The 23,896-nt window shown below is 38.1% G+C and overlaps 1 protein-coding gene across 2 annotated transcripts in view; it reads right to left on the bottom strand.

Moving 5' to 3' along the window:
• PSME4 (proteasome activator subunit 4) overlaps positions 1-23,896 on the bottom strand; it is a gene marked incomplete at its 5' end in the record, with an annotated part of 89,977 nt that overhangs the window by 27,823 nt on the left and 38,258 nt on the right. For both annotated transcript variants that reach the window (XM_079792521.1, XM_079792520.1), the window contains 15 exons: positions 8-70; positions 2,005-2,103; positions 2,195-2,250; positions 2,473-2,529; positions 4,664-4,719; positions 12,627-12,722; positions 13,735-13,892; positions 14,726-14,941; positions 15,561-15,628; positions 16,588-16,657; positions 16,876-16,974; positions 19,625-19,775; positions 20,059-20,123; positions 22,721-22,810; positions 23,551-23,737. In XM_079792521.1, the coding sequence (XP_079648647.1) occupies positions 8-70; positions 2,005-2,103; positions 2,195-2,250; positions 2,473-2,529; positions 4,664-4,719; positions 12,627-12,722; positions 13,735-13,892; positions 14,726-14,941; positions 15,561-15,628; positions 16,588-16,657; positions 16,876-16,974; positions 19,625-19,775; positions 20,059-20,123; positions 22,721-22,810; positions 23,551-23,737 (1,531 nt within the window). The remainder of the gene's footprint in view (positions 1-7; positions 71-2,004; positions 2,104-2,194; positions 2,251-2,472; positions 2,530-4,663; positions 4,720-12,626; positions 12,723-13,734; positions 13,893-14,725; positions 14,942-15,560; positions 15,629-16,587; positions 16,658-16,875; positions 16,975-19,624; positions 19,776-20,058; positions 20,124-22,720; positions 22,811-23,550; positions 23,738-23,896) is intronic.

Below are 23,896 nucleotides of genomic sequence, written 5' to 3' on the forward strand. Positions count from 1 at the left end.
TATTTACCTCATGCTGCAACATTACTCTGTCAATCAACAGTGCTCTGATATGTTGTTTTTTCCCATGGAGCTGAAAGAAAAAGTAGAAAACACTTCAACATTTTCTCTAAATGACAACAGTGGATTGTCCTGAAACCCTTAATGAAAAATTAGTTCAAAGAAGGTCACGGCAGGCTGGTGAGTAGTGGAGGTAATTCATTTATTCTAAAGCCATCAGGTTTATTTTAAAATGTACTATTCCAATCAATTTTATGTATAACAATAGGAATATTCCCTTTAAATCGCTCATCCAACACCCTGTTTTTCTGATAATTTATGAATAGATCCATGCATGGGAAAGCAATGGAGCTGGTTCTTATTCGTTCAAAGTACACAAACAGCCTATAAAGAAAACTTCTGGACTCAGTTACATTTATAAGTAGACTCCCTAGGTAACTGTGTGTGTTTACTACAGAATAGAATACCTTTTATTTTTCTGAAAATTATCATTTAAGCTGTCCCTCACCCCCAATCTTCTATCCAGTCACATTGGTCATCAAGTCCCCACAATTCCTTCTTTTTCAAAACACTTTATCTCCATCTTCATGCCAGTGACCACATTCAGGCTATTTCTCCATCTGGGCTATTAAAACACTTTAACCACCCTCCCTATTTCTAGTCTCAATCCCCTACTGCTTATTTTTCACAGTGGTAACAGAGCTTTTCAAAATTCATTAAATTAAATATTGCTCTTTCTAATATTCAAGCCAGATCTAGTTAAAAAATCTTTAATGACACCCCTGAATATAAAACTGAAGCACTTTCTGGGGAAAAAATTATAAATGACCTGGTGTAGCACCTACGACTCTTCCCAACAGCCAGTTTCCTAAAACAAGCCATGCTTGTAACATCTCCCTGCCCTTTTATATACCACTAGAGGCCTGGTGCATGAAATTCATGCACGGAGGGGGGTGGCCGGGGGGGAGTCTCTCAGTGCGGCCTGCACCCTCTCCAATGCGGGACCCCTCAGGGGATGTCCGACTGCCTCTCGAAATATGAGACCACTGGCTCCTAACCGCTCGCGCCTGCCTGCCTGCCTGCCTAATTGCCTCTAACCCCTCTGCCTGCCTGCCTGATCGCCCTTAACCACCTCTGCCTGCCTGCCTGATTGCCCCTAACTGCTCCCCTACCAGCCTGATCGCCCCTAACTGCCTCTGCCTCGCCCCACATCCAGGACCCAGGATTCCCTCCTCTTGTGGTCGCAGGCATCCGGGACCCGGGCTTCCCTCCCTCTGGCCGGCCACAGGCACCTAGGACCTGGACCGGCTTTGCCCGGGCTGGCTGCAGCTGTAGGCGCCGGGGACCACGGGGCGGGCAGCTTGTCCCTTTCCCAGGCCGCAGCCTGGCTGGTCTCCATTCCTCTCTCGCGAGCTCATTTGTGCCTGAGCCATTATGGCGTTGACGACCACTTGCATATTAGCTCTTTATTATATAGGATTCCTTCTGTCTAGCACTTCTTGCCTAAATATGAAACTAACACAACCTTTTTAGATTCAATTTAAATGAAAGTCTCCTATAAAGAAAACTGCCAAGAATATCAAATGGCTAACTTAAGTATTCTTTCTTCCATGCTCTGAGAGAAACTTGTACTGACTTTTCCTAAAGCATAAATATATGAGATATATTTTTCTCTGACCTATATAAAGTGCCTTTGGACAATTCCTATCTTTTACTCAGTACTTCAGTATTTTACAAGGCAGTTTCAATGCCATTGCCAAGTTACCACACTCCAAATTCCCACTGAGAGTTCAGAGACTGTGGAAATAGACTGAAGAGTTTGTTTCAGAAAAATACATTTTTTTCCTAGGATCCTTTTGATTATATCATGATATCATATTTGAAAATCTACTATTTTTACTTATGTCAACTTTCTCTCTATGCCTAATAATCACTAAATCAGGTGATTATATCAATATTACACATCTTTAAAAATATTATTTCAGAGTTGTAGGGGAAAATACTGACCCGATTTTCCATTGATTTCTTTACTAGGTTAAAGCTTTTCCAACGGGAGTCAAATTCATGCTTGTGAGATCCTTGGAATTGCAAAAGGTCTCCAATAATCTGTGTCAAAGTTTTCAAATTTTATATTTATAAGTCATTGCATCAAACCCTGTCATATTAATAATTATGAAACTATTAATGACAATTGTACCTTTATGATAAGAAACAAGGACTTGGTATCATCTTCTGAATTATTAAGTATATGGTCTATAAAAGGAGAAGAAATCAGATTTTGGTTAAAATATTTTGAATTAACTACAGTATTCCTAATACATTAGTTAAAAGTCTAATAAAGGAAAAAGACACCACCTGATATTCTCACCAGTGAGAATGAAAAATGTTAAATAAAAGCACATATGCTACAAAATTAAATTCCTAAATATTTATTAGTAAAATAAATAAATAAATAAAATGCATATATGTACTTACTGAGAAGTTTCCTTATGACCCTAGCAATTGCTTCTCGGTGGTTCTCTCTGGATAGATCTGTTTTAGAAAAATGAGAAGGTATTTTAGAGACACTGAAATGCTCCCATACTGTTGAAGTTTATATCAACAGTTTGTTTAAAGAAGAGATAATATATCCAGGAGAAAATAAACAAGTGAGTCGGCCTTTATAATAGTTGCATTAATGACTAGGCATGATATAGAGTTACCTTCACATTTACAATGACCTGCTTATAAAACTTGTTTAGATAGGCAAGGAAGTAGGAGGAAAAAAACCCATCTTTGCCAATATTTCAAAGACTCTATTTACTAACTAGAGACCATAAATGCATAGGATTCTCTAATTAGTTATGGGTGACCCAAATCAAGCAAGCTAAAATTACTCTAGCAATTAATGTATGCAACTAACTCCAGCGTTAATCCAGCAATAAGAAAAAAAAAAATTTCTACCAATGTTAGATTCAGAACATTAAATGAACAAAATAAAATGCTTTGCATAAATATTTATTAAAATTTAACTATGGTAGAAAAATACAGAGATAGTCAGAATATATAAAGGTTATAATATTCTAATTCATATCAAGTATATCAGTTCTAAAACAATCCTCTCTAATAAAATGGTAATATGCAAATTAACCATCACTCTGCTACATAAGCCACACCCACCAGCCAAGCCACACCCACCCGCCAATCAGGGAGAATATGCAAATTAACCCCAATCCAAGATGGCTACAGCCACAGAGAGCAAGGTTTCCCAGGTAACAGAGCAAGCCAAGCTTTCCATAGCCGTTGCAGGCCTAAGCCTCCACTCAAGCTACAAAGTTTCAATTATAGAAGGTAAACAAATTCAAACAAATGGCGGCAGAATGGAGCTTGAGAGCAGGCCAGGGTTGCCGGCGGCAACAGGGGAAGCAAAGCTTTCCGCACACCCTGGCCGGGCTCACCCGCTTAAGGCTACAAAGTTTCAATTGTAGAAGGTAATTAACTGCCATAGAAATGGCTGCCGCCCTGCCCAGGAGGGAGCAGCAGGCTTGGCTCCGCTCCAGGGTACAAAGTTTCAATTGTAGAAGGAAAATAAACCCCAGATACCAGGGCCTCTGCTTGGGTTGCCAGGGGGCTTGGCCGGCCTGCAAACCACCACAGGCCCCTCGCTCAGGCCGCCCCACACCCCAAGGGAACCCCACCCTGATCCAGGACACCCTTCAGGGCAAACCAGCTGGCCCCCACCCATGCACCAGGCCTCTATCTTATCTAATAAAAGAGTAATATGCAGATTGACCATCACTGCAACACACAATATAGCTGCCCCCATGTGGTCAAAGATCCTGCCCCCATGTGGACACAAGATGGCCACTACAAGATGGCCAGCAGGGGCGGGCAGTTGGGAGGCACCCGGCCTGCAAGGGAGGGCAGTTGAGAGGGACCAGGCTTGCAAGGGAGGGCAGTTGGAGGTGATCAACCCTGCAGGAGAGGGCAGTTAGGGGTGACCAGGCCAGCAGAGGAGGGTAGTTGGAGGTGATCAACCCTGCAGGAGAGGGCAGTTAGGGGTGACCAGGCTGGCAGAGGAGGGAAGTTGGGGGCAAACAGGCTGGCAGGGGAGCAGTTAAGCATCAAACAGGCTGGCAGCGGAGCGGTTAGGGGGTGATCAAGCTGGCAGGCAGAAGCGGTTAGGGGCAATCAGGAAGGCAGGCAGGCAAGCAGTTGGGAGCCAGCAGTCCTGGATTGTGAGAGGGATGTCCGACTGCCCGTTTAGGCCCGATCCCACCAGGATCGGGCCTAAACGGGCAGTCGGACATCCCTCCAGGAGTCCCGGATTGGAGAGGGTACAGGCTGGGCTGAGGGACAACCCCCGCCGTGCACGAATTTCGTGCACCGGGCTTCTAGTTCTAAATATAAACGAATATTAGAGTATATGAAAGTCTGCTTCTGCAAGTAGAAAATATCCAAATATTTATTGACCCAAATTTCTATCTTGTACTAGTTTATCCTAATATAATAATTTTCTAGTTTCTCCAGAAAAAGCAAATATAACTATTGTGTAATTAATATTCATTTTTATATATAAAAAGGAGCCTAGGAAAATTACAACTACAAAATTATTCCATTTTAACCCTTGTAGAAAAATTGACAAAAAATAGACTATGCAGATTTACTCAGATTAGGATTCACATACCATATTCAAGTCCAGTATACAACTTTGTCTCTTCCAAGGACACCATACTTGGTACCCTGTATAAAAACAAGAGTGCTTGTATTTATTAATAATACCAATAAGAAGGGTTAAAGGGAAAAATGTCATTGCTAGAATGTTTAAATGAAAACAAAGATGATGATGCTCTTTTAACAAACACAGATTTCCCATCTTCCATACTTCTTTACTCTATCCTTCTGAGGATTGATGCTATCTGTTTATCAGTAAGGACAATAATATTCATCTTAAAAGAAAATGTTATTTACATTTAATGACTTTAGGAGGGGAATTCACTGCCCAAATGAGTGTTGTATTGATAGTCTATAGTCAAGTGTAAAAGCTTAAGTCTGATGATAAACATTTATACATTTATACAAAGGAAAGTCAGATTTGTAATAGCATAGTAAGGGTTAAAAGTAGTCACCAAAAACCCACAATGAAATTTTATTGTAGAATATATAGCAGACAAGCTTCTTTAGACAATCATTACCCTTCCTCTTAAAACCAGCCAAACTGATTTCTCCTACCATCTGCAGAAAAATGCCACTACTTCAGAAGATGTTCAGAGGTAAAAAACACTGCATTTTCTAGTTAAAGATCTGTCACAAAGAAACATGTTACTGGAACAAACTGAGCTGGTTAAATCTATTAAATGAAAAGTCACTTTTTAGGTATGTAAGAACAGGTATTGGAAAATACAAACTTTTATAACTGAAATCTAAATTTTCTACATTAAAAATACTTGAATTTTCAACATTTTATATCAAAATTTGAGACTGAATTCAATAACTTTTTACAAACAAAGAGATATTACTTTCTAAGAGGAGAAACACAGGCACAAATGCCAAGAAAACAGGGGATAAGCATATCTAATACAGGGCTAAGTAGTAACAAACATAAATTTTACAGTTATTAATCATCTCTCATGAATTACACAGCCTTATAATGAAGAAAACACTTTAAAATCAACACACTGCATCTCTAGTGTATTTTTATAAGTTGAATTAAGTTATCTTTACCTTAATACTTCATAGCTTTAAATTCTGGGATTTATCTAAATAGTAATAACATCAAGATTACTAAAATGACAATTATAAGTATGTCCCTCCCCATCATCTAGTGCCTAGGATGAAAACAGAATCATCACAAGATTCAAAACCAAGCCTACAGAGTATAAACAAAGAATGGTAATGGGTTATAATATAAAATGCTGATTTGCTTCTCAGAGATTTTCAAGTTCAAATTCTAATTCTTAAAATCTGGTTTTCAGCCCTAGCTGGTTTGGCTCAGTAGACAGAGTATCAGCCTATAGACTGAAGGGTCCCGGGTTCAATTCCAGTCAAGGGCACATGCCCAGGGTTGCAGGCTCAATTCCCAGTAGGGGATATGCAGGAGGCAACCAATCAATAATTCTCTCTCATCATTGATGTTTCTATCTCTCTCTCCCTCTCCCTTCCTCTCTGAAATCAATAAAAGATATATATTTTTAAAAATCTGGTTTTCATTGTATAAAGCTTGGAAACTTGAGCATTCTGTAAAATTGTGTATGATTGAAAAATAGATATGTACCCAGAGTTTAGTCAGTAAAAATAAAATCAGATTCCTTTACAATGAATGTAAAGGCGAGTCCAGCCCTAACCGGTTTGGCTCAGTGGATAGAGCGTCAGCCTGCAGACTGAAGGGTCCCAGGTTCTATTCCGGTCAAGGGCATGTACCTTGGTTGCAGGCACATCCCCAGTGTTTCTAACTCTCTATCCCTCCCCGCTACCTCTCTGTAAAAAATCAATAAAATATATTTAAAAAACAAAAAAAGGGGGGGGGGGTGGTAAGTCCATGGCTACTGAAATTAGATTTCACCAGCAAAGAGAAAAAGGCTGTGCTTAAGCAGTAACAAGCAAAAAGCATTAAGACTGTTACCACCCTGGCCTGACCTCCCTTGGGAGAGGATGGGGAGGTGCTTGTCATGAGCTGTCACTTGAGAGGACGTCTCCTCACTGCTGCTATAAATATAAGTAGTTTACTAAAGTAGGAATACAATTGTACCTTACCCAGTCCATACCTAGTACCAAATAATATTGAACCAAGCATACATTTTAATTATCATAAAATCAGTCTTACAAGTAATGTAAAAAACAATCTCTACAGCAAACCTCGGAACAATTTTTACTATATCCAAAGGGAGGGGGGGAGAACCTATCAAACAAATTAAAAAGAAAAACCCCTATTAATTGGTAATTTGAAATGGTTTTTTTTGGTATGCATTTATGATCCTAGTAATCCATTACACTGTAATCACTTTTAAAAACAAGTCTCAACTACAAGCCCTGATACCAATTTTTAAAACCCATGTGTCACTCTAAATAGTTTTCCTATTAAAAATTTTGAAGATGATCAATTTTTAAAATATCAGCCTGCATGGAATTTTAAAATATAGTATTAAGTAATACATTTAAATAAAAATTACTTAGGCTTTTGTTTTTAAAATCTAAATTAAAATACATCTACAGAACTCAAATGTAGAGAAAGCATCTGGTTAGACATATATTTTGGTTTTGTTTATTCTTATCCATCACTAATTCCTCTTAGGCTTATTTATCTAAGATTCAGCTTTAACTGATCTCTTCTTATCTAATAAGTTTATTGAACTCCATTTGGGTTGACATGTTTTACAGTAAATGTTTCTCCACAAGTATAAAAATGTATTTATATCAATTTATTTTTTCTGATCTTTAAAAGAATAATTTTCTAAAAAAAATCTCTAGTCATGACCTATTTATCTCTTGTGGCCACTTTATAAGTCATGTGCAGCCATACTCTGTTACTTAAAACTGCTCTTGTAACTTTAGTTAAGAACATAATCTTAGCTGAATAGATTTAAAGTACTGTCAACTTATAGATATGCGTTCTGGTTAAAAGCCATAGTAGCAATATATATAATTTAAATCAAATACCATCACTTTCCCACCCAAAGTGAAATTCATTCTACTCACATTCACTGTTTCATTTTACAAGGAGTAAGTATTTTGACACAGGAACTAAAAATTCTGACAAGTAATTTCAACACAACATATTATAAATAATACCATCTATAAATAATAAAGTTAAATCAACTAAATAGTAGCAGGCCATCTAATTTATAACAAGATTCAATATGTGTGCCACGGGGCGGGGGTGGGAGGAGGGGACGGGACCTGTAAGTTTCCACAACTATGTGATTTATACCACTAGATGGCAATCTTCTTTAGATTTGATCAGAGTAGAACTGAAAACAATCACTGGAGGAAAAAGATGGTGAAAAGGGAAGCAGTGACTAATAACATAAAAACAAAATATACAAATCAAATATGCAAATGAAAGCTAGGTTAACTGTCATAACACAACCACAAACAGTAATAACTCTTCCTGTCTATAAGTGAAAGAACAAGCTACCCTTTCCAATAATCACTCCCCTCCCAAAGGAAAACAATCCTGAAGGTATAAAACCAAGCCACTAGGTATTTATTCCAGCCAAGATTATGAAGTGTTTCACAAGAGACAATTAGCCTATTTCTGTGTTCTGTTATGCAATTCAATCCTAGGCATCAATAATAGCAATAGACACAAATGAAAAGCTAGCTCTTCCTCTACCATGTGCATAACAGGTTGCTAAGTAAAGAAAGAGAAATCTTACAGAGTGCTAGGTTGAAAATTTATGCTGAGCATAAGAACTATTTTCATGTCTGACACACAAGCTTTTAAAAAATCAAAGAAAACAGTCAGAAGGTGAAATAAGGAGAAAACAGGATTACTCACCGTGGAGTAGTAACTGTTTCCTTTTCTGTGTGCGGCTCCCCCAGCAGAGCTGGGTAGTTCCCTGGAGGTGCCAAGAGAGGTTAGCTAGCCCTGCCCCTCATCGCATAACAACACATCCTTTCACATATTAATGAAATGGTCTCAACTCTTAGACCTTAAGTATGAATTTTTCTTGAGTGAAAAGTTAGTAAAAGCTGCGATCTTAAGAATGATCTAAGAATGACTTACAGATCTATCAGAGAAAAGGGGGAACAAAGTAAAGAAGAAATATTGGAGATGAAAAATGATGACTCCTCTACCTTGAGTAACCCTGCTTTTATAGATATTATTAGTTTTTTACTTTCTGAGATAGCTGGTTAGACCTAAAAGATTATGAGTGGACTGCAAAAGGAGAAATTAATGATGATTTGAGGATTAAAGGCAAGTGTCCAAAATTCCTGTGACCCTGAAGAGACATACTCCAACTTCCACAGCTATAAAGGTAGAACTATGAGTACAGACTGTATCACAAATATTCCTATTAAATCATCAACTAAAGGTTCCGAGGGCGAAATAAAGAGGTTCCAATGTAAGCGTAATTCAGCAGACATAGTATAACAAAACTGCTAAAAATTAAAATTGTACTAAACTAAAAAAATGTATCCTTTAATTACCCTCAAGGAACCGTAATTTACCCATCATTTGAAACAGTAAAATGTATAGTATATACAAGATATTTAGTGACCCCCTACACTGCTAAAGGCCAACAATTACAATGCAGATACATTAGGTATATCATTTATTTTATACTTATTAAGATAATCAACTTATCTAAGTAGTTTATTTTTTGTCAGTCTCTAATCACTTAGCATAGTTCATATATTTAGTAGCCATTCCCCTGAACAATAGGATTTTAAGATCATCCCATATACTCTATTAGAAACTAGGTTAGATTTTCTTAGAGAAAAACTCAGAACGAAGTTTTTCATTACTTTTCAATTTTCCAGAAGACAAATACTACTAATACATGTGCAAGGCAAACTTAATAATGAGTGGTTTGACCAATCAATCAATCCATAAAGCAGCTTGAATATTTTACCTAATTGAGATTTATATAAGAAAAGCATAAGCTGAAATTTTAAAAAACTGAGTTGCTATGTGCTTCCAAAAACTGCTGGAGTATTTTGAAAAATGCATACTGTCCCATAATACAAAGACAAAATTGTTTGTTATTAACATCGGTAAAATGTTAGCACTGTAGGCATTACACTTAAGCCATCTGTCACATTTATGCCTTTCCTTTTCTCCATGACCTGACACATTTTACTCTATTTTCCCATAGAGCAACTACTTTCCTATTGTTGTTTTTATGTACTAGTTTCAAATTGATGTGCTGTTGATAATTTAATTGAGAGTTGTGCTACAGATATTCTTTCTTCACACCAGGCAGTGTGATTTAATATCACAGAACAATGGCACCATCAACTGAAAGTACTTAGTGTTTTCAAATCAATGTATATTTATAAGATTTTTAACAACTGACTTATTAAAAAAGCATTTCAGAAATTTAAAAAGCTAACTTTATTTTATGATACTTTGGTGAGAACCAATTTACTATCAGCCAAAAAAAGCCAAAATGTTATATAAAGAAAACAAATATTACCAAAACAAATTAAAACAAATTAATATTTCAGATAAAGATGATACCAGTTAAGAAATTGGTTTTAAAGCTAAGGATTCTGTTAAGAATGAGTTAAAGGCCCAGGGAAGACTATACTCCGTGTTTTGGCAATTCAACGGCTAGCTAAGGGCTGTTCATTCATTTTTAATTCAACTTCATTTAATCATTACCCTGCAGAGATGTACGTAACTATAAAGAATCCTAAAAATGTGTTAAGAAAACATTTTATATGTATACGTTTAAATATATTTAAAAATCTAATAATTGTATATTTACATTAAATAACTTTTATTACTTCATTATATTAAATTTTCACACTAAAAGTGAAAAGTCAAAAACAAAACATCGCCATTTAAATGATCTTTCTTCTTCAGCTTTTCTGGGAAAAATCTATAAAGGATACTCAGGATCAATTTTATAGTTGATAGTGTATAGTAATGCAGGCTAACAAATTATTTAGTTATAGTCCATGGCATTCGTAACATTTTTATAACATGGTATTCTTTTCCTTATTGAAAATGCATTTCATTATATATAAACCTAATTGGTGTATAACAGCAAAATATATGGCAATTTTGTCCGGGTGCACATTTATTTCAAAAGATAAATTCTTGCCCAGCCGGTGTTCTCAGTGGTTAGCGTCAGCCTATGAACCAGGAGGTCATGGTTCAATTCCTAGTCAGGGCACATGCCCGGGTTGCAGGCTCAATCCCCAGTTGGGAGGCGTGTAGGAGGCAGCCGATCAATGATTCTCTCTCATCATTGATATTTCTATCTCTCTCCCCCCTCCCTTCCTTTCTGAAATCAATAAAAATATATATGCATATATATATATACACAAAAAAGATAAATTATTTGTGTCAATTCCCTACTATAGTCCACATGGCATAATATGGCTACATGATGATAGGAACTTCCATATCGAAAAACCTCCAGGCCTCCTTAGCTGACCCTTCAAGAAGTACATCTAAATGGTCACTCTACTAAAAATCCTCTCATCATATACACAAGATTACACATGCTTTTGCTCTTAGATACATTTTTGGATTAAATGAGGACACTTCTCATTGTCAACAAGTTCAAGCACAACTAAATTTACTAATGTAATAAACTCATTATATATTAAAATTTTTACTGTATTATACACTGTTAAAATCTCCAGGAAAATAAAAACCATTGATTTTAATTTTAGGTCTCATTTAAAATTATTGTTTAAAATCAATCTCTTGTGCCCCGCCAGGTGGCGGGCTCAGTTAGTTGGAGCAAAAGGTATTCCCAAGCACCAAAAGGACTGCCGGGTTCCATTCCCAGTCAGGGACCATAACTAGGTTGTGGGTTCAAACCCTGGTGGGGAAGTTTATGGGAGGCAACTATCTATGCTTTTCTCTCTCTCACATCAATAAACATATCTTCAGGTGAGAATTTAAAAAATAATTTAAAAATCAATCTCTCATAAAAATGAATTTGGTAATACTGCTCTGATATCAAACTATAAAACTAATGAAAAACAAAGGTTTTGTAAAAGAATTCAGCAAATTCCTAGGTAAACTGAAAACAGATTCCCTTACTTGAAATGGCCCCACTTCTCCCTCTTAAATCTAATGATCAAACTAAAATTCAATGTCTAAAGACAGCTCTTAGATGGAAATAAATGGGAATTATGAAAAAGTATGATTCCAAACAGTGATTATACAAAATATAGGAAGACAAGCAAGTCATATTTTAAACAATTCCTTGAAGCTTTTTAACATTTTTGTTGCAAAATCCACAAATAATTCTCCTCTTTGTGTTTTTTGAGCAGGCAGGGATTACTTACTCATTTTTATGTGATTTTCATTAAGTTGTTCAGCAATGAGATGTTGATGTAGACAGAAAATGATCTAAGATGGTATACTGAAACTAGTAGCTATCTACTTATTACATGAGCTCAAGTTACATATTTGCTGATGTCCATTAAATTCAATTTTTCAACTTAAATGGTAGCACTAACAATAGACTAAATCAAGACACTCTTTCAAAATAATAATACTCTGAAAAGCACTTACATTTAAAAAAAGCAACTTGATAGATCTAAAAAGTTCAAAATCATAATGAATAACATTGGACAAATTTTTATTTAAAAAACAACTGTTTTTTGCTACAAAATCTTTAATCAATGTTGACAGCAGACCAAAAAAAAGTATTTTTCTTTCCTTTTTAAAGCAGAGTATTTCTTAATTAACTTAGTAATCTAATAGATAAACTTAAATATCACTAAATTAATATTTAAAACTCAAAGTTATCCTGGCACCATATGAATATCTGAATAAGCCTTAAAGTTTACAGACCTAAGTTGTGCCTCAGGTATTTTTTGGCCTATCAATGACAAAAAGGTTAAAGTGATACAAACACCACCAATAATTATAAAACCAGGAAATCATTATGTGACTAAGACTTAAAATATATACCAAATGGGAAAACAGCAAAATATATAAAGTAGTTATTTTTACTTACAAGTTAGCAACTGGCTCTCCTTTCAATGGAGGTAGGAGGTTTCCTGAGCCAATTAAACAGTTGTGCACTATAGTCAGACTCTGTAGAACATCATCTCTAGAAAAAAATAAAAGGTATTTTCATATTTTACAAGACTCCAAATCCCTATTTAATAAAAAGCCAAGAATCTAGGGGCAAGTACAAAAACTCCATCAAGTGGAGATATACAAAATTAAGGCAAAAAGAATGGCAACGACCACAGTTTACCCACTTAATAGTTCAAGGTAATTAAACAGATATTTACTGGTAATAAGAGATGTGCTTATATTTAAGCAGGTTCTAAATAATCACAGGTAACAAAGACTGATTGTGCTTTGTGAAACAATTCTGAATTTAATCACCTATTTACCTAAAGATCACTACCACAAGAAAACAGTATTACATGAAATCTTCTGGCATATCTTCTCATCTAAAAATGGACTAGCTAAACGTTCACTTCAAAAGGCAGTTTTGTGCAATAGACTATATAGCTGACATGAAGTCAATCATACTTCTTCCTCCAATCCCATTTCTACTGAATTTACTATTAAAGTTTCCTGATATTTGACACACAGTAATTTTCCTACTATTATTTTAGGAACTGTCAAACATCCAAACTACAAAAGTCTAATGATTTGAAATAATTTTCTTATTAAAGCCCATAGGAAAGGGGGAAAAAATTACCTCACAGAGATATTTCTCTTAAGTAATATTAACAGCAATAATGAATTACCGAGAAGAAACAAACCAATAAATCTAAGCTGAACCTAGAAAAGCAGGAATTACTTTCAAAGGGGACATACCTACACACTTCTCAAAGATGCACATGTGAAACAGCTAAGTAAAAAGCACCAAAAACAAGTGAGGACAAAAACCATTTATGTTTAAATGTTATGACAAATTTTCTGTTACACAACGCTATATTAAATGGTTTTTAATTACACTTGTGTCGATGGTCAAAACTCACTGAAAATGAATACAGCAGACATCCATAGAGAGAAGGAAAGGCACAAAAAAAGATATTTTTTAGTCTGAAACCATAAAAACACCAATTAATTATTTAAAAAAACAAACAAACAAAAAAACTAACCTAGACATTTCAAGTTCTCCATCCCCACACTGCTGGAGTTTGATGAGTTCAGGCTGAAGAAAAGAGTCCAACAGAAAGAAGGCAAACGCCACTTCATTGGAAGAAGGAACATGCCACTGGATTCCCAGACTCCAAAGGTCCCCCGGTTTACCCCAGTCCTAGAAAAGAACAGCATTTGTTCAGCCGGTTGAGAAGTTGAAAAAAGAACATATATACATAATTGAAAATGTTAAAATATGTATAAGTGTTCCAAACCTAAGATAGTGAATAATGGACACAAAAATGGCATGACAACATTTTATCCCTTCATTATAACTCCTGAAAAGGTCTTCCTAAAGAGCCCCTCAAATATTAGTTTACTTATAAGAGTAACAGTAGCCAAAACCCGTTTGGCTCAGTGGATAGAGCGTCGGCCTGCGGACTGAAGGGTCTCGGGTTCGATTCCGGTCAAGGGCATGTACCTTGGTTGCGGGTACATCCCCAGTAGGAGGTGTGCAGGAGGCAGCCGATCGATGTTTCTCTCTCATCGATGTTTCTAACTCTCTCTCCCTCTCCCTTCCTCTCTGTAAAAAATCAATAAAATATATTAAAAAAAAAAAAAGAGTAACAGTAAATTTATGTGAGTCTACTGAGTTCCCCGATAAAATTACATGGAATTATAGAGGTTTGATGTGGCACAACAAGTCATCTCACACAGAACGGAAAAGAAGGAAACCAGAGGAGCTCCAGCACTATATACTATGCGGCACACATTTAAAACATTCCAGGGGCGCCATTCTAGCTGCCAGAGGGAATGCTGCCTCATTCACAAAGCCACTTAAAAAGCCAATTAGATCTTCAAAATAAATAACCCAAGAAGTTTTAATATAATCTACTTTTAAAATAAAGAAGTGACACCTTCATACATAAGAAAAAACAACAACCACACTTTGAATTCCTTAGGAAAATAACCGAATATATCCTTGAATCCTAAATTATTAAAAATGCTTGCCTTGATAGGAAAGTATTCAGAAAGACACCTGTCAAAGCCACCCGGCACACTGCAGTATTCTGTAGGGTAGATGAGTGTGGTAGAACGAAGAAGGTGATGCAAAAGGTTGCAGGACAGAGTGTAACCCTGCTTACAGGTTAAATGTAGGGTTCTTTGGAGAATCTTTACAAGTTGCTCTCTATAAAGAAGCAACTTCTTCCCATCCACTCGAGTAATCTAAAAAGAGAAAGATTTTTTAGCCCAAAGATATTTGGGGTAAAAGGTTTAAGAATCAATAATTAATGCAAAGGTTAATGTTTGGCCATGAAAGAAGTCTTAAAAAGCATTAACAGTGTTTTTCTTAAAGTAATTCATTTTAGGCCTTATTCATTATATTCTAACAATCTATTCTTTTTAAAGGTCAAACTCATTTTCTGAGTCCAGGCTCTCAAGTGCCATGGCATAGTAACATCCTTTCCAAAAGAGTCCCTCTCCTTTAAGAGATAATGGAATTTCTGTTCTTTGGTTCTTGAATGCTCAAGTCTGATTAATGGCCAAGTTTAGAACACAGAGAAAAAAAGAATTCCCAAATCCAATAACCTTTCCAATTAATGAGTTACCTATATTAGAATTAATAAATCAGTAAAAAGTCAATAATACTGAACATAAGGTAATCAACAATTATACTCCTGATATTAGAAAGTGGCATTATCTGACTTTCTGCCACTAAATCAAAAGAATACCTAAAACTTATGACCTTTCATGGTTTAATATCAAACTTTCAAAAAAGAATAAATACTAAGAGCAAGTCAACATTTTCACAATTATATTTTTTTATTCCAAAGATTTACAATACCTCAGACAAAAGTTGAAGATTCCATAGTAACTCCTTATCTAGCTCTTCCTCATTTAATACATCATCATCTAAAAAAGGCAAAATAGTACAGAGGGGAGAAAAAAAAATCTATGTATCCAACTAAACAAATCATTTTTTACATATTTACATTTAATATTTCCGACAGCTGAAAAAGTCTCTTTTGGGAGACTTTTTCAATTCCTTCTTGCTTTAGAAGAGGTGGAAACTCACAATTCAGAAAATAAACACAGCAGCCAAATGTCTGACCATGCACATATCCTATCTAATAAAGAGGGAATATGCTAATTGCTGCCACACCCTCAAAGATGGAGGCACCCACAGCCAATAAGGAGATAATATGCTAATTGACTGTCACGCCCTCAAAGATGGCGGCGCCCAGTCCCCTCAGCCCCACTGGGGCGGCAGGCATGCAGCAAGTCCGGGCCCGCCCCCAGGTGGGCCTGGCGGCTCCACGCGCCTGCCTCCGGAGTACCCCAGTCCCCTCAGCCCCCCAGCCGCCCAGGGCTGGCCCAAGGCACAGGTAAGCCTTGGATGGCGGCTGCTCAGCCGCCCAAGGCTGCCCGAGGCTCAGGTAACCAGGGCCGGCTGAAGCTTGCGCTGCCGGCAGTGGCAGCAGCAGAGGTGTGATGGGGGCATTGCCTTCCCCTGATCGCCGGGTCGCCTCCCTCCCCTGAGGGCTCCTAGACTGTGAGAGGGGGCAGGCCGGGCTGAGGGACGCCCCCCTTCCAGTGCATGAATTTTCATGTACCAAGCCTCTAGTCACAAAATAACTGGTATTTTTGTGGCAACTTTTAAATGGTTCTTGCATGAAAATATCAATTTAATAAAGTAAAATTTCTAATCTACCTGTCAACATGGTGATACCTTATTTTGAGCAATTTCCCCCCAAACTACAAAATTAAGATACTGCCTAGCTTAAAGGATCTGTTTTTATTAACAGAATACTAGAAACAGAATAAAATTTCATTTAAAATTGTAAATACAGAATGGTAACTATATGACTTACTCATCGTAAGCTGAGTTATAACACTGCAGCAGTGGGGAACAAATAGCTTCAAAGATTCCTCTGGGCAGCACTGAAAACATATGCATATAAATAAGTTTTTTGAAAGGTACAAATACTTAACAGTCACAAAGTATACACTAGCACTATATTCAGTGGCAAATAAGGGCTGTAAGCAGCTACTGAAAGGACTATGTATTTTAAGTATAAGAAACATACCTAAAAAATTAGTCACATAAATCTGTTGGTTACTGATTCATTAATTCATCAGTACAAAAAACCCAAACTCACCTTTACAGCAGCACGGCACATGTCTGCCACCATCCGGCCTGCCACTCTTGTTTCAAATATATGTGAAATCGAAAAATTAAAAACCTTCTGAAGGGCCACCTTTAAGATAGGTAAAAACGGAAAATGTCTAATCAGAATTTTAAGCAAAATTAAACGTAAAACATTTTTTAAATGATGCTCAGACTATATTAAATGTAACCAAATATGAAATTTTTAGCCATCAGAATTTATAAGGATTTGCTTACTAATGTTACATTCATATCTACAAGCAATCTTTACACAAGACCCTAACATGAACAAAACAACTGAAGCACAAGATTTTATTTGCCACAGAAACACTAAACACAAAATTACAACTCTTTGAAGCAATACAATTATCTTGTTGGCTAGTCCAATGTAACTCAATAAATTTTTTAGAATAATACTTACATTTTGTCATTCTGACAACCACATCTATTTAATTTTACAATCAAGTCAAAGGATTTCAATTGCTAAATGAAAAATTGAGCTCTCCACATGAATTAATAGTACTCAGTATTATAAACAACTCCCTTCAAAAGATTTCGATTAGCCAAAACCGGTTTGGCTCAGTGGATAGAGCGTCGGCCTGCGGACTCAAGGGTCCCGGGTTCGATTCCCGGTCAAGGGCACGTACGTTGGTTGTGGGCACATCCCCAGTGGGGGGCGTGCAGGAGGCAGCTGGTTGATGTTTCTCTCTCATCGATGTTTCTAACTCTCTATCTCTCTCCCTTCCTCTCTGTAAAAAATCAATAAAATATTTAAAAAAAAAGATTTCGATTAAATAAGAGATTATTTATGTTAATATGTTATGCTCATATAATCTTAGTAAATATTTCATGCAGCTGTAAGGTTAGTTTTTAACCAGGATAAACAAATTGAACAGTAATAATTTCAGATGGAGAAGAAACAGAAATGGAAATAAAGTGTGGTTTTAAAGACCATACTGTACATAACAGGTACTAACCAATATTGAATTCATCCTAGTTTGCCAGATTTTATATTTAACTAGAGGTCTGATGCATGGATTCGTGCACATTGAAAGGAAATTCTTTAGAAGGTGGACGGCGGGGTAGGACTGGGCAAGACGGGCCAGACATGCCCTGGACCCAACCTCCCTCAGTCCCTCCCTGGCTGGCCACACCTGGGGCGGTGCCAGGGCTCAAAGGATGTCTGTGGAGTGGGGTCCCTCCGAAAGGTGGAGTCCCTTGGCCTGGCCTGCGAGGATTGGGCCAAAACCGGCAGTCTGACATCCCCCATGGGGTCCCAGAGTGCATGAAGGCCCTGCAAAGCTGCTGTCGCTCGGCAGCTCCTGCGTTGAGCGTCTGCCCCCCTGGTAGTCAATGCACGTCATAGGTACTGGTCAGTCGGCTGGCCACTCAGCCTCTTATATAATATAGATATAGATTTCTATCATATTATGACATAAACCACTTCCAAAACTATTCTCCTACATAGTATTTAATTGTAAACTTTAAAAATACAGTTAATTCTTGTTATTTGTAGTAGTTATATTCTATATAGTTGCTGTGAACACGGAATTATCAAATACTAATTTGCTAGCTAGTAACATCATTGTGCCTAAGGGACAAACAGGATCACATTCCTACAAGGCTCTGTGTACACATTTTCATCAACTGAATTTTGTGTTACTGTGTTTGTTTAAAGACACCTTATTTAATATATACCCTTGATTCATAACATGGAACTAAAATCAGCAGCATAACTCATGCCTGAACAAAGCTCATCTAAAACATGCTATTTTCGCCCCAGCTGGTTTTGGCTCAGTGGATAGTGTTAGCCTGTGGACTGAAAGGTCCCAGGGTTGATTCCAGTTGGGGGCACGTGCCCAGGTTGCGGGCTTGATCACACTGTGGGGCGTGCAGGAGGCAGCCGATCGGTGATTGTCTCTCATCATTGATGTTTCTCTCTCTCCTTCTCCCTTCCTCTCTGAAATCAATACAAATATATTTTTAAAAAAATAATAAAACATGCTATTTTCTCTGTTAGATCCATGCCAGTTCTCTTATGCTTAGAATACTAGACAGTGCTTCAGCACTACTCTTGGGGGCCATTTTCAGCAGCAAAATCACAAAAATGTGAAACCCTAGAACTAGAGAGACACACAAAGAACATGTTCACAATTTGAGAGCTGAAGCAAAAAGGTAGGGTGTCACCTAATTCGACCTCAGCTGGAAACATGTGCAACTCAAATTTTTGCCACTGCAAGTGTTGACTTAGGGGTTACAAATAAATTCTAGCCAGTAGGTAAATGTGCTAATATGGAGTATGCAAATAATGAGCATAACTGTATTAACTTTTTCAAATTTTAGCATGGAAAGGATAAACTGGCATTAATTTATACACTTTAAGTAGCTTAAGGTTCAATTTCTTTCTTTTTTGTTTTTTTTTGGAGGGGAGAGGTTGTTTAATCCTCCCCTGAGGATATTTTTCCATTGATCTTTTAGAGAGAGTGGGAGAGGGAAAGACAGAGAGAAACATCGATGTGAGAGAAACACATCAATTGGTTGCCTCCAGCATGTGCCCCAACCAGGGTGAGGGCTGGGAGGAGCCTGCAACCGAGGTATGTGCCCTTGACCAGAATGGAATCTGGGATCCTTTGGTCCGAAGGCCAATGCTCTATCCACTGAGCAAAACTGGCTAGGGCACTTAAGGTTCAATTTTTAAAACATCAAATAAGATTACAACATTGAAATTTAATTTTTCTTACCATAAATATTTCTTTGGAACACTGTGTGAGGATTGTACTAAATGTAGAAGACAGACCTAATTCGACTAAACTCTCCAAGTGAGTCATTTTCTCAGTTTCTGTCTCTTCTCTTGTTTGCTCCAATGTGCTACTTTCAATAAGTCCAAAGCATCTACATAATACAAAATAGAAAGAAAAGTATAATTTTAGTAACCAAAAACAGGTTTAACATTTTTTTTGATGATCAGATAAACCTCTATTATTATGACTGTTCAAATGACAGCTACATAACTTGCACATCACTCACAAATCAACTGTCCTTTTATAACTTCAAAAGCACCACCTTGGGTAGTCGTGAAATAGCAGTTGCAATACAGAGAGAGACTAAAATTGCTGGGACAGAACAATCATTGTTTTGAATTCAGATAAAGGGTAGGTCTGGGGTACATGCTCACCTGTCCATAAACTGTAAGACAAAGTCCTCAAATTCAGCTGTGGCTGAACACAGTTCTCGTTCCACCTACAACATTCATGTGGAGAACAATTAAAAGTAGCTTTTTATTTTTCTCGTTTGAACTAACAAAACTCAAATATGGTCTACGAAATAGATATAACACTAAATTCTTATATTATATACTGTGAAATACAGCATCATTATCACATGTCAATTTAGAATAACTCAATCTACTACTTCCCAGGAACCAAAATAAGAATTAACATCCTATCTAATAATAGACAAATATGCAAATCGACCATACCTCCGACACACCCACAAGCCACGCCCACCATCCAATCAGAGCGAGTATGCAAATTAACCCAAATCAAGATGGCTACAGCCACAGAGAGCAAGGTTTCCTAGGTAACAGAGGAAGCCAAGCTTTCCGCCTGCCCTTGCCAGGCCTAAGCCTCCACTCAAGCTACAAAGTTTCAATTATAGAAGGTAAACAAATTCAAACAAATGGCGGCAGAATGGAGCTTGAGAGAGCAGGCCAGGGTTGCCGCCAGCAACAGGGGAAGCAAAGCTTTCCGCACACCCTGGCTGGGACCACCCGCTTAAGGCAACAAAGTTTCAATTATAACCCCAACACAAATGGCTGCCGGCCTCGGAGGGAGCCCCAGGCTTGGCTCTGCTCCAGGCTACAAAGTTTCAATTGTAGAAGGAAAATAAATTCCAGATACCAGGGCCCCACTTGGGTTGCCAGGGGGCGTGGCCGGCCTGCAAACCACCACAGGCCCCTCGCTCAGGCCGCCCCACACCCCAAGGGAACCCCCGCCTGATCTGGGATGCCCTTCAGGGCAAACCAGCTGGCCCCCCACCCCTGTACCAGGCCTCTAGCCTATCTAATAAAAGAGTAATATGCAGATTGATCATCACTGCAACACACAATATGTCTGCCCCCATGTGGTCAAAGATCCTGCCCCCATGTGGACACAAGATGGCCACCACAAGATGGCCAGCAGGGGAGGGCAGTTGGGAGGCACCCGGCCTGCAAGGGAGGGCAGTTGAGAGGGACCAAGCCTGCAAGGGAGGGCAGTTGGAGGTGATCAACCCTGCAGGAGAGGGCAGTTAGGGGTGACCAGGCCGGCAGAAGAGGGAAGTTGGGGGCAAACAGGCTGGCAGCACAGTGGTTAGGGGGTGATCAGGCTGGCAGGCAGAAGCGGTTAGGGGCAATCAGGAAGGCAGGCAGGCAAGCAGTTGGGAGCCAGCAGTCCTGGATTGTGAGAGGGATGTCCGACTGCCCATTTAGGGATCCGACTGCCCACCGGGATCGGGCCTAAACGGGCAGTCGGACATCCCTCGAGGGGTCCCATATTGGAGAGGGTACAGGCTGGGCTGAGGGACAACCCCCCTCCGTGCACGAATTTCGTGCACCGGGCCTCTAGTATTTTATAAGGGCCAACCCAGAGTCAAGCAGCCATTTTTATTATCAATTACATTTTTCAAACTGTCACTATATATTCTTAGTCAGGGCACATGCCTGGGTTGCAGGCTCAATCTCCAGTAGGGGGTGTACGGGAGGCAACCAATCAATGATTCTCTCTCATCATTGATGTCTGTCTTTCTGTCTCTCTCTCTCTGAAATCAATAAAAATATTTTAAAAATAAATAAAAGAACAAGACAGTGATAAAGAAAATGTCATTAGATGTTAATTTCAACAGTTTTATTACTAACACTAGAGGCCCAGTGCACCGCATTCGTGCACTTGGCGGGGGAGAGGGGTCCTTCAGCCCGGCCTGCGCCTTCTCTAGTCCAGGACCCCTCAGGGGATGCCCGCCTAGTGCTGCTGCGGAGGCAGGAGAGGCTCCCACCACCGCCGCTGCACTCGCCAGCAGTGAGCCCAGCTTCTGGCTGAGCAGCACTCCCCCTGTGGAAGCGCACTGACCACCAGGGGGCAGCTCCTGCGTTGAGCGTCTGACCCCTGGTGGTCAGTGCACATCATAGCGACCGGTCGTTCCGCCATTTGGTAGATTTGAATATTAGCATTTTATTATATAGGATAAGAAAATGGAAAAACAAAAACCAGTCTTTGCTTAACAAAACATTTAAAAAGTAACGAAGAAATGGAAATATGCCCCAGTCGGTTTGGCTCAGTGGATAGAGCGTTGGCCTACGAACTGAAAGGTCCCAGGTTCGATTCCAGTCAAGGGCACATGCCCAGGTTGTGGGCTCGATCCCCAGTGGGGTACTTGCAGGAGGCAGCTGATCCATGATTCTCTCTCATCATGGATGTTTCTATCTCTCTCTCCCTCTTCCTTCCTCTCTAAAATCAATAAAAACATTTTTTTTTTTAAAAAAGAAAGAAATGGAAATATCCCCCTGGGTGTCAAAACAGCAGTGATGTCAAGGCCCTCTATTTATATCATTGAAGTCACAAGACAGTATTCTTAATTTGTTAGAACCTATCCAAAGTTGTTATTTTTTTAAAAAAAGTTATTTTTATTGATTTCAGAGAGAGGAAGGGAAACAGACCTATGACCTCCTGGTTCATAGGTCAATGTTCAACCACTGAGCCACAGCAGCCAGGCCCAAAGTTGCTTTTAAACTAACAAATATTGCTATGCATATACATTAAAAGTTAGAACTCAATTCCTTTGCAACCAGAAAGCATCCTTACCTCTGTGAGGTCATCTCTCTCCTGGAGTACAGATGAACAGTCTACTAAAGGCACCAGAGTGGAAAATGTTGCTATAAACTGGAATGTAATCTGGGAAAATGCAACAAATTTAACATTACTCACATAATTCTAGTTCAAAACACAAGCATATTGTAATCTACCCAAATAAATTATCTTCAGGGAATCCTACAATCTTTCTGGAAATATTTTACTTAGAAGTGAACTTTTAAAGGTTCCTCAAAATGAACTAGCTGTTACTTTAGTAATGAAATTATACTACATTTATTTTCACATAGCTATTTATTTAGGTTTAAGCATAAAGTTCTCCAACCTTCTGTCACTGAGAAGTTACCTTGCCTCCCTCCTAAAATGTAACCATAACTAAGAGTAAAGAGTAAATGCTGGTGCAGAAGCTAGAGACCAGGGAAGAGGAGCAATGTCAGGACAGGTATGAACAGCCAGTATCTGGCAGTTTACACTTAGTAATGTGTATCCTGCCCCCTTGTCACCAGTGAGAATGAAGTTAAGTGCAAATGACCACATGTTTTTTAATGTCACTGCTTAAGGAAAATAGTAAATATATAATAAGCTTTAAAACATTAAATGATCAGTAAATGAATATAGGTTACAGCAAGTTACTTATGAAGGAATACATTATACATATCAACTAACCATCCACAGACCTAAACTTGGGCATCTATAGATATAATTCTGTTATCATTAACAAATTTTACATTGAACCATGTCCTAAGAGTATTTGAAAAAAATTAACAGGATGTCCACTTATACAGTTATAACTTAGATACAAACAGAATCATAAATATGCTCACCATGCATTTACTAAAGTCATTTGGATCCACCCCAGGCAGTGCTCTCATCAACAGAGGTAGCATATGTGTTGGACCTTCAGGAAACCATTTGCCCCCTGATACCAAACTGCGGGCTACTCCAATTACACAGCTTAAAGTAGCTGTGAGCTGGTGAGGTTCTGTTAAAGTCTCTAGTGCAGGATATGTTCTACAGTTTGAAAACAGAATTTTAAAAAATTTCCATCACAGATAACCATACATGATACATTAAGTATAATAAATTCATAAACTGCATTTTGGCTTACAAGTTTGTAGCTAGCAAAATATTTTCAGTGAATATATGCTCTCAAAGGTTAACTGAATCACA

The sequence above is a fragment of the Cnephaeus nilssonii genome (genome assembly GCF_951640355.1).
Source record: "Cnephaeus nilssonii genome assembly, chromosome: 15".
Lineage (NCBI taxonomy): Eukaryota > Metazoa > Chordata > Mammalia > Chiroptera > Vespertilionidae > Cnephaeus > Cnephaeus nilssonii.